Source organism: Verruconis gallopava, assembly GCF_000836295.1.
Source record: "Verruconis gallopava strain CBS 43764 unplaced genomic scaffold supercont1.101, whole genome shotgun sequence".
In the NCBI taxonomy this organism is placed as follows: domain Eukaryota; kingdom Fungi; phylum Ascomycota; class Dothideomycetes; order Venturiales; family Sympoventuriaceae; genus Verruconis; species Verruconis gallopava.
In genome coordinates this window covers 22477-32721 of record NW_015622237.1, presented here as the reverse complement: position 1 = coordinate 32721, position 10245 = coordinate 22477, and the positions used below count along the sequence as shown (strand labels likewise).

The 10245-nt window shown below is 52.4% G+C and overlaps 3 protein-coding genes across 3 annotated transcripts; 2 read left to right on the top strand and 1 right to left on the bottom strand.

Moving 5' to 3' along the window:
• Positions 1-2008: 2008 nt before the first annotated feature.
• On the bottom strand, positions 2009-4191 carry PV09_09631 (uncharacterized protein). The gene is made up of 2 exons (XM_016363727.1): positions 3876-4191; positions 2009-3814 (listed from the first exon to the last, which is right to left on the bottom strand). Exons 1-2 carry the CDS (start codon positions 3954-3956, stop codon positions 2489-2491), a joined length of 1407 nt encoding a protein of 468 aa, XP_016208454.1. The 5' UTR covers positions 3957-4191; the 3' UTR covers positions 2009-2488.
• A 1502-nt stretch (positions 4192-5693) lies between these two features.
• PV09_09630 (uncharacterized protein) lies at positions 5694-8014 on the top strand. Its single transcript, XM_016363726.1, has 4 exons — positions 5694-5892; positions 6007-6612; positions 6673-6813; positions 6872-8014. Exons 1-4 carry the CDS (start codon positions 5821-5823, stop codon positions 7649-7651), a joined length of 1599 nt encoding a protein of 532 aa, XP_016208453.1. The 5' UTR covers positions 5694-5820; the 3' UTR covers positions 7652-8014.
• PV09_09629 (uncharacterized protein) lies at positions 8007-9913 on the top strand. The gene is made up of 3 exons (XM_016363725.1): positions 8007-8559; positions 8622-9037; positions 9104-9913. The coding sequence occupies exons 1-3, from the start codon at positions 8451-8453 to the stop codon at positions 9797-9799; spliced, it is 1221 nt and encodes a 406-aa protein (XP_016208452.1). The 5' UTR covers positions 8007-8450; the 3' UTR covers positions 9800-9913.
• The last annotated feature ends 332 nt before the right edge of the window (positions 9914-10245 follow it).

The following is a 10245-nucleotide window of genomic DNA, read 5'->3' as shown; positions in this document are numbered from 1 at the left end:
TCCGAATTCGGATGGGTCAGGGTAAATGAAGAATCAAATCAAATCAAATCAAATCAATCAATCTATTCAAAGATACGACACACTACCCAGCTGTTACGAAGTAACACGCGAGTAGTCATGTGAGAATTATTCTGATCATTTTGATCATTTTGATCATTTTGATCATTTTCTTGAAAATGAGCACGTCTGATAAATAAACGTAGCACCTTGCTGCTTGCTGGTACCATCGGAACATAGAGTTGATGGATTTTGTCAGCTCAACATGATTTTTTTGGTCAATACAGCAGGTGTCAACCCAAAAGTACTGAAGGTCGTTATCCCGGGCTTGATTCCTGCAGAAAAGAAGCTTATGGAAGCTTGGCTTATCAGCATAAGTACCATCTTGGATATCCTGAAGTTTGACCTCATCATCTGGGTTCGTGCTCCAAGTGTGAGAGAGAATGGCAAAGGATGGAATTTCATGATCCTTAAAGTCCTTTAGGCTAAGGCTGCCATCCTTATTAATCTTTAGAAGACGCATAGGTAGATACTAGTGAGTATTAATGAGCATCAGTAGATTTAGTATCAAGAGGGTGGGGGGGGGGGGCAAAATTGTATTAAAAATTGTATCATCAAGCTAGAATAGTTATTAGAATCAGAATCTTGTCCACTCAGCTGGTGGGTTGCAGGCATCAAGAACTTTGGCTAGTTGGGGGCAGGACTGTGCAGTTAAGTACTGTACGTGGCACGGTGTGGTGTATTAATAGTAACAGGATAGGACTGGGCCAGGGTGGGGGAAATAAGTTCACCGGGCTGTTCAGGCTGGAAAGTTAACTCCAAGGCATCATGTAGAAAGGCTTGGCATAGTAAGTTGCTCGCAACTCCAATGTAATCTAAGTAAATTATGTATTATAATATTTATAACTTGCATACATATAACTTATGTCAGTGTGATTGATGAATTGAATGATTGATCGGATTGTATCTGAAGCTCTCTACCAGATTGTTATGAAGGGAGTCTAGTTCTAACACTTGACATCATATGAGAGCACTCATTTGATGATTTTCCTGTTTTTTTTTTAAAAAAAAAATGAGCAGAACGATCACTAGAACCAATAGGAAAGAGAAAGCGGCCATGACTCTCGTTTCCTGCCTCAGAAGCAGAATCAGTGTTGTGGTTTCTATCAAAGAACAGGCTCTGACCCTCCTAAGCCCACTGTAGTCAAAGTATCTAGTTTGTCTAGCTCGTTAGTTTGAATCTTCTTCCTTGCTCGAACTCATGCATGCTATGCCAAGTTATAAACTCTTTCTCATCTTATCGATCGCCGCTTTCCTCAGCAAGCTCTGAGAATACGGCTGCCCAGCTGCTCTAGGAAGCTCATTCCTTCCAAAGTAGCTTGCATTAGCATAGCTAGTCGGCATTGGGAAGATATTCCAAACACAAGCGTCCGCTCATATATCACCCCCTAGAGCTACTACCTCACCTATCCCGCCATCTCCGATACTAATAATTAGGCAAAGCTTTTCCAGGTCATCGCCTCCACAAACAGGAAATTTTGTTCTTTACTACGGACTATTAGCTTAGCCTTTGATCGGAGGGGCAACGTGCGGGAAACTAGCTTGCTAGAGCAGCCACGCGGCTTTTGAAGAATTCCTGGGTGGGTATCAAGGCTGTGTATGCTAATATTTGGGGGCGCTTTTAGAGTGTTAGGAGTGATGGGATCGATGGAGGGCGGTAAAGCGGAGCTGTTCTGGCCTGGGAAAAGAGGCCGTCCAGAAAAAAGCAGGCGGCTATGGTGGCAGCAGACTGCAATTGCCACGGAGGACAAGATTGGGAAGTGAAAGAACAACCACAGGACAGGTGTAAAAACAAAAAATGGGAGAACTTGAAGAAGTTGTGGAGGCAGAATGAGTTCAATTAGAAGTACGTGCGAATGTGCTCTATCGTCGAGCGGCGGCCGTGAAGACTAATGACAATGAAGAGCGTCGCAAGAGGCTTATGTTTGTGTGTGTCATCTTGCCCGTGGAACGTCATGACATATATATATCTCATTTCGCATGGTGGATCATACCACGATATTCTAAGCTAAGCCGTATATACAAAAGGATCCTCCAGATTTCCCATGTCTTGTTCTTTCTGTCTTTTCGCCAATTTCCCGCGTCGAGATGGGTCAGTTGCAACAGTGTTGGTCTAAAAGCTAAAATCCAAAAAAAAAGAAAACCGCTATGCCAATGGTCGTCGGGGTTGTCCACAAAGAAGTAATACAGCGATGGAGGACTGTTCGGCAGCCAAAATCAACGCATGTCATGTATCCAACCGAATCTCCTTGGGGCCTGTCCCCAGTCATGCCATAACCCGCACCCTTCGCGCCCGAAATCGCTGAAATGAAAGGAGAAAGGGTGCGCAAGGAGATTGAAAAAAAAAAGAAGGACCTGAAAACTCCGAGCTATGCAGCAATTCAAGAAATATCATGAAACAGAGGCTTTCATGGGGGTATAAAGATGTCCTCTACAGCGCCATGGCGATACCAGCAGCCGCGGCGGCAACGACGCCGCCCATGACGGCGGGAGGAGCCGTCGCCTTGGCGGCAGCACCCACGGCAGTCACGCTTGGGTTTCCTCCGTTCCTGGCGCCTCCTGTCCCGACGGCCAAGTTGGTGACGGGGCTGGCGACGGGCGTCGCGTTCGGCACGCCCGAAGAACCGGCTGCGATCTCCTGGACGTTGCTGCTGGTGGCGTTGAAGTTCGTCTGCGCGAGGGAGATTTCGTTGTTGTCCAAGTCGTACACCACGTATGCCGAGCGAAGGAAGGTGTCGCCGAGCACGGAGGTGCTGCTGCCGGCAGATGTGATGCCGAGGATGCAGATCTCGCGTCCGCGCTCGACGGCGTCGACGATGACGAGCTCGTTCATCGGCACGGAGATGTTGATGCCGCTGAAGCTGAAGTCGACTGTTGCGGCATTGTTGGCGAGACTGCAGTCCACCGTTGCGGCGCCGGCCTGGGAGTCGTACGTCGCACTAAAGATGGTGTACAGTGACTGTGCGGTGCTGTCCGGTAGGTACGTCAGGGAAGAGCCAGAGTCCAGAAGCACAGCGATGGGTGTGTTGGAAACCTCTTGTCCGCCAGCAGTCAAGCCTGTTAAGGCAATGACGAACTCTTGGTACACGCCGTTTTCCTTGATGACGGGCACGGTGCTCAAGTCGCCGTGATACTTGTCTGTGTCTACACCACCGAAAAGAATAGAGCCGGTATTCGCGTCAAGGTCGTTGAGCCACAGCGAGTACGCGTTGGCAGCAATCACACCGTCGGCGACCATCTGCGCCGGTACGTTGGTGTACGTCTTGCCCGTCGTGGCGATGGAGGCCTCGTTCGTCATGTAGCCTACGCCGAGGATGCCCTGCGGCGATGTCGAATCGTAACCGATGCCGAACTGCACGTTTGTCAGGGCGGTCCCACCCAGCGTCACCGTATCCTTTGCATAGTCGCCGCTTGCGTACGAGCCGTCTGCATACTTGATCAGGAAGTCGGAGTTTACGTATGTATATGTTGACGAGTCGTTGGCGTTGTAGGTGCCAGAAGCGGCGCAGTAATTGCCGTTGGATTGGCAGAGATTGGAGTCTGCACTGTTAGCCCACAAGTCCGAAGAGCCGGTGTCGATATCGAGATGCAGGCTCTGCGCAGGCGTTCCGATCGAGACATTGGCGAAGTAGAGGGTCTGCTCGTTCAAAAGCTGGACATTCAGCGTTTTTGAGCGCTTTCTTAGTCTGTCCCGGACCGGCGCGCTGAACGTGGTTCGCTTGCGGTGTGTGTCGAGTTGAACTGTTCTTGCGGGGCCCTGTATATGGAGGTCTTGGTGAGTTTGTGTAGCATTGCACGCAGGGGAAGGGTTACCATACGTCGGTTCTCTTGTGCAACGCGATGGCCTCGGATAGAGACAGCAGACTGGCGCCAATGGCCAGTGTGGAAGTAAACAGCATTGTCTGGCCGGATGTGGCAGCAAGATGAGGTGGAGCGGTGACGCACTAGCGGCTCAAGACAAGGGACACAGGGCACGACAGGAACGGCTCAAAGGGCTGGGAGCTGCGCGGGGCATACACAATCGCAGCAACGGCGGGGATTGGCGATGGCAAGCTCAAAGGCTGTCGGATGCAAAGAGAGAAAGGGAAAAAAAATTTTACGAAAACACAAAGGTAGGACGGGTCTGCGAAAGTCTTGTATGAGATACGGCGCAGTAGTGGGCAAGCCTTGCGCGGCCCCTTCGGAGGTGACGCGGCCGTGTCTTTTGCTAGGCCACGGAGTTCAGGACGGAGCCCAGAGCAGTGCCACTCATCAGGCCCCGTATGACGATCACGAATGGCTGCTCTCAAGCGCACGAGGCCAGTGACGGGCCCTGCATGCTCATCGTCGCATCATTTGGGCAAGAATAATCGCGGACGGGCTCATGAATAGAACTTGTCGCGCGCCTAAGCAAAACATGTCGTGTCCGGAACGCTGGGCTTACCGGAGGGTGGCGCAGTAGCCCTTCCATGCTATTTTTCAAACCTCTCTGTGCGCGCAAGGGAGCGTCTGTGTAGCCGAAACGCGAAGTACCTTCTGTGTGTGAAACGTCGTCCAGGCTCGAGTCTCGGCACCTGGTCGGGGAGAGGCATGTTTCGCTGCGCGACAATGGCGATGCGTCTCGCGGCCGCCTGAGGAACGCACCATGCGAAACGGCAACGCGTAGGCTGGACAAAATGACGTGTTTCAAGATGCGGACGGAAAGCGGCCATTCCAGAACGTCAGAAACCAGCGGCTTTGTCACGGGGGTGGTGGAGCAGGCCTAAGATGTCAGCGTGGCTGTCGAGCGGTTGGGAGAAAGTGCTGTGCGTGTACAAGTAAGTCATACGGAGCCGTCGTAGTGCGCTGCTTAGCGGTGGACCAGCCGAAATGGAGTTTAGCGCGGCCGAGTAACGGTCATGATGATGACGATGGAGAAGACAGCATCCGAACTTCCAGCTGCCGCTGTAGCCTCCGCCCGACGAGCGTGAGGCGACTCGGCCAACGACGAGCTGACAGTGCCGTGCTGTTACGCGCCATTCTTCACGTCACTCTTGCAGACCGTCTGTGTAAACCGCGGCCGTGGCATCGGCTGGAACGCCGTCCAAACCACCTTTTGCCATGGGTCGAGTCTGACGACTACTGCGCCAGCATGCCGAGCACAAGCTTGTCGATGAGCTTGCGTGGCCTCTTTTTGTGCGTTTGACGTTTGTGTGGCCAGAAGCAGATCGGGGACGCGGAGGGAGGGGGAGCGGGCGCAGTGCTGGTTGGGGGCTGGCGGGGCGTTTACCCGGGAACGGGTGACTCGCGCTCTCGCAACCGCTCTACTCCGTATTTTGCGTACACGCGCAGCACAATCCTGCAGCGCAGTACCTGATCGACTGCTGTGCTGCTACCGATGGTCCTCAGAGCTCTGATTCTGGCGCTCTCCAACACACCATCCGCACGTGGGCACGACAGATGGCGTCGTGCTTGAACTGCGTTTTGCACCTGCGCACCCTTGTAGCTGCGTTGGACAAATCCCGGCGCCGACTAATGAAAGTGCTTACACCTCTGTAATTCGCGAGTTCTCCGTTGGCGCTTCGAGGGAAGAGAGAAAAAAAGGGCCGTGGCGCCAAAGGTGTGAATATTGCCCACTCACCGTGGATGCTTGCGTTGCTTTGAACTGCATACCCAGCGACGTCATCTCGCCATTTTCAGAGACCGCATGCGACCCGAACTTGATTCCAAGGTGCTTGTGCCAGTCGAAAGCTCCCTTGCTAGCCACCGAGACGTGATCATGCACCCTGTGGCCGGTGACCGTCTATGATGCGTACAAAGGAGTATCGAGGGCGCTTGTCGACTGGCTGTGAGGCCTGCAGGACGCGACGCGTGAAAGTACGTATCCACCTCATCTCTGAGGAAACAAACCATACGTTTTATCCCTCCCACCCCCCTTTCTCTCCCCTCGCATTTCCCAATCCGGAACCGCTGATTCAGGTGGTTAAACAGTGCGACGAGGCTAGACCAGTGTGTGCACGATGTCTCCGGGCTGGTCTCCACGAACAATGTCGATACAGGGACTTGTTAGAGATATCCTTTCGCAACGAGAGCGTGGAAACTGCCAACAAGGCGAAGAAGAAGTGGAGGACAAGGGCTAAGGCGTTCTGTTCCAAGGACGCAGACTTCGACACTGTCGACCAGGAAGCTGCCAGTCAAGATGGCGGTTCCCCAAGTACGAGTATCGTGTCGTCGCGCCAGTCGACTCCATCGCTGACTGTGCCACTGCGTGACAACATCGTGGACGCGGCAATCAGCCGCTTTTTCTTTGACTACGTCTTGCAAGATGAGTGGGACGGTCGACCCGTCGGCATCTGGGACTATGTACCCCGGATTCTTTCGCATTCACCAACCGCATGCAGTCTGCGGGAAGCCATGTACGCCGTTGCACTAGCCAACTTCGACAGACGCACGCATTTCGTCATTGAGGGAAATAAAATGAACATGGAAAGACATTATGGCAACGCTCTGAGACTTGTGGGGAAAGAAATTGAAGATGCATCTACTTCATCCTCCGAGCAACTGCTCATCGCCGTGCAAATCTTGGGCGTTTACGAGGTGAGCCTTTTGTCCACGGGAAGGATGGGTAGAAAGGAGAATTAAAGCTGAATCTTGCAGCAAATGTCAACAGGAGGGAACAATCCGACCTTCATGCAGGCACATGCGAATGGGCTTGCCGCCCTGCTCAAGAACCATGACATACCAATCGTCGAGAACGACTATCGTTGGCGCATGTATCAAAGCATCAATGTGCAGTTGGTAAGTTACACGCCAACACCTTTCCCTTCGACACCATGAAGCTAACAACATCCAATAGCTGACGACAAGCTTGAGGCTAGGCATTCCTTCATTTATACCTTATGCTCGATTGAAGAGCTTTTACGAAGAGTCTCCATACTCGATCGTACATGCGACAGGCCTCGTGCACAAAGCTGTCGATCTCTTGGCTTTATGGAACGCGTATCAATCGTCCCAGTTCGGAACAGCACGGGCAACTCCTGATACCGGCGATGGCGAAGAAGAGCAGACTCCTTTGCTTTTGCGGCTCATTGACATGGACATGGCTTTTGATGCCTGGGAGGATAACGTGCCCGCAGTCGCAACCTTCTTTACGTACGAAACGTCGGCAACCTCAGCGCAGCCAAAATGGCTTCAGCACCTAATGACTCATCCGGGGGCGCCTCGGTATTCGCACACATACAAGAACCTCGCAGTCATCTATACGTGGAGCATGTGGCGCATGACACGGATGCGGGTTGCCCATGTTTTGTTGACGGCAGGTTCAAAAGTACCTCATGCGGACGCAAGAAGATACAGACTGACGATCGAGCGCATGGCAACCGATGCATGCCGCTCCATATTGCCCATCTTCTCGATGCGCGTCGAATCAAAGCCATTTGCTGGAAGTATAGACGAGGTTTGCGGCTTTCGCCCGTACCTAGCCACGCTACCTCTCAGCATGGCTAAAGAGACGTTGCGCGAGCTTCCTCCAACCGCGGAGAGGTGCAATACAATGGCGTGGATTGAGGACGTGCTTGCCTTTTCCATCAAAACGTTCCATAAAAATCGACCTGCCGGATTCATGATTTCGACGTGACTCAACCAAGTAGCAAAGGCTTTGTCATGAGTGCATCGCGGGCTTGATCAACTCTGATGAACGCTCCACATATCGCACGCAGTGGTGGCAGGACACAAGCGACAGGATGGGAGCGTGAGAATTGAGGCCATTCGTATTCCGCGAGAGCATGAAGATTGCAATCTGCAGCTAAGATGCAACGGCATGTACGTCCTGAGAACAAGCACGTATTATAGTTTTGCACAGATCTGCAAGAAATTCAACGAAGGACGTTCGTTTGCTCCCGCTAGCCGAAGCTTGGCCTGGAGAAAACGGAAAGGGGTTGGTGCCTGACCAATCAAACATGAGGGATCGGCGCTCACAACTGCCGATTGTGGTCATCACGGCGAGCTCTGCAAGACGCAAGGCTCAGCCTCGAAGCCATGGATGGACGGACAGATATGCAAGCCCAAATGCCTGAAAGGACGTCGCCGTGTCGGCCACAAAAGGACATGTCCAAACACCTTGTCGGTGGCTATGCCCATGACTTGACAGGCTTTTGCACTCTTATGGCCGAAACATATGGATCTGCCTCGAGATCGATGAGACTATAAGGAGCCCAGAGTACACCGGAAAGACGCTGCTTCATTGTCTGAGAGCATCATTCAGAATCTTCTCAGCGAGATACAGCGTGATCAGCGTACTCTCCAGAGCTCCGCTGACCTCACTTGACCTTTTTCTCCACGCCTACCCGTGAGTCCCCAAGCGTGCTTCTATCAACTTTTCTGTTCTCCTTTTTGCTCTTTGGCTTGGGCTTCTGCGCCTCTTTCAACTCTTCAACATGGGGCTCTTCAATGACGGTTCAAAAACGACTTCGACGGCTCTTGCAGCTTCAGCGACATCTGCGGCTGTCACTGCAACTGCAACTTGTCCGTCCGACGCATTCTTCGGTAATTTCCACTCGCGGCCACAGATGAATTCGATTTCCTCTACTGACACGATCCCGTCGCAGATACAGCAACGGAACCTGTCGTTGGCGATCATTCGTTCGATGACCTTGCCAAAATTATCGCCGGCGCCTGCACCATATTTACAACGGTCGTTTGCTTCGGCCTTTGCTTTCTGCACTTGGTTAATTACCGTGTTCGATCTGAACAGCGCCAGATCGCGCGCATCGTGCTCACGCCCGCCATCATATCCATTTTCGAGTTCTTCGGCATCTGGAAACCTGACGCCTCAGGCTTTTTGAAACCAATCGGCGAGTACTACGATGCCCTCGCTCTGGTCTCCCTATACCTGCTCTTTCAAACACTCGCCACACCCTCGGAGTCGCGTGGCAGCCCCAACGTGCTGTTCAACAACCTCCCCGATCTGTACGCAGCGCATGCTTTCAACAACGCCAAGGGGAATCAGCTCAGCTCGTACTACGTGAGTTTTTCATCACCGTCTATGACGTACATCTTAGAGTTCACGTGCTGATTGTTGGATTCTTAGAGAACGTGGTGGGCTGTGTTTCAAATCGTGCCCGTCCGCGCCGTCATGGTGATCGCTACGATGGCTGTCTACGGCACAATCTGCGACCAGCTCAAGGATAGCAATAGGCTGTACACCATCATCAGCGCCATCACCACCATCTCGACTGTCATCTGTTTCCTCGCAGTGATCCGCTTGATGAAATACATCAATCCCTCACTCAAGGGACACTCGCCCGTCATGAAGACGGTATCTCTCAAGGGTCTGGTCGCCTTCTCTGTCGCCTTGCAGCTGGTCATGTCCATCCTGAAGTCTGCAAACGCGATCCACCCCTCCTCCAAGATGAGCAAGATAGACTGGTTCATCACGTTCCCGAGCCTGCTCACCTGCGGCGTCTCCGTCATCTTCGCTGTTCTCATCGTCTCGCCCTACTGGATCTCCCCGTACACCGCGAAATCGCTCCCGGGCGCCCAGAAGACCGGATTCTTCCGCGCCGCCGTCGACCTCGTGAATTTCACGGACATCCTTTTTGTGGGCCTAGCTCGCCTGCCGTCCGCCGTCGCAAACTGGAAGAGGAAAGGCGCGTTGGACGAGCAGGCCACGTACCGGAAGGCCCCTGGCTCGGAGAGCGGCCCTGTACTGCCTCCACCGGTCTACAGCTCCTACGGAAGGCAGGAGAACAACTACGAGATGAACGAACAGCCGCGACGGTACTGACGAGAACAAAAAGAACGGAGCATAAGGCAACTTGCGATTTGAACGGCTCTTAATCTTGCATTTTGGGAAGTTTTTTTTTTCATCGCCGACGTGCAAAACGTGGCATCGACGGCTCTTAGATTTTTCTTTTTTTTTTTTTTTTTTGGTTGTCTCACCTTGTCATCTGGTGGTCGTGCACGGAGTTTGAACTGAGCGCTATTTCTTGCCTGCAAAAATGGTTGTCGCCTCGCTCACAGCCTCACACCAGGCTGGCGGGACGTTCGCCATGCGTACATTTCAAAGATTACTTGACCGCTCGGGAAGCAAAGCATGTCGCACGCTTTTCCTTCTTGGACCAAAATACATACCCAAAGTAGAATCGCTGGGAAATAGGAGAAAAATCATGAAAGCCTCGCATTTACTCGTCACAAAGATTCCTTTTCAAAATCGTTCGGTGCCCTCTCTTT

What these genes read in the sequence shown, in the direction of transcription:
- PV09_09631 (XM_016363727.1), bottom strand. Translation starts at nt 3,956, where the DNA reads ATGCTGTTTACTTCCACACTGGCCATTGGCGCCAGTCTGCTGTCTCTA. An exon ending in CGTTGCACAAGAGAACCGAC is followed by an intron (nt 3,815 to 3,875) that starts GTATGGTAACCC and finishes CTCCATATACAG; the next exon opens with GGCCCCGCAAGAACAGTTCA.
- PV09_09630 (XM_016363726.1), top strand. Translation starts at nt 5,821, where the DNA reads ATGATGCGTACAAAGGAGTATCGAGGGCGCTTGTCGACTGGCTGTGAG. An exon ending in AAATCTTGGGCGTTTACGAG is followed by an intron (nt 6,613 to 6,672) that starts GTGAGCCTTTTG and finishes TGAATCTTGCAG; the next exon opens with CAAATGTCAACAGGAGGGAA. An exon ending in AAAGCATCAATGTGCAGTTG is followed by an intron (nt 6,814 to 6,871) that starts GTAAGTTACACG and finishes AACATCCAATAG; the next exon opens with CTGACGACAAGCTTGAGGCT.
- PV09_09629 (XM_016363725.1), top strand. Translation starts at nt 8,451, where the DNA reads ATGGGGCTCTTCAATGACGGTTCAAAAACGACTTCGACGGCTCTTGCA. An exon ending in TCCGTCCGACGCATTCTTCG is followed by an intron (nt 8,560 to 8,621) that starts GTAATTTCCACT and finishes ATCCCGTCGCAG; the next exon opens with ATACAGCAACGGAACCTGTC. An exon ending in ATCAGCTCAGCTCGTACTAC is followed by an intron (nt 9,038 to 9,103) that starts GTGAGTTTTTCA and finishes TTGGATTCTTAG; the next exon opens with AGAACGTGGTGGGCTGTGTT.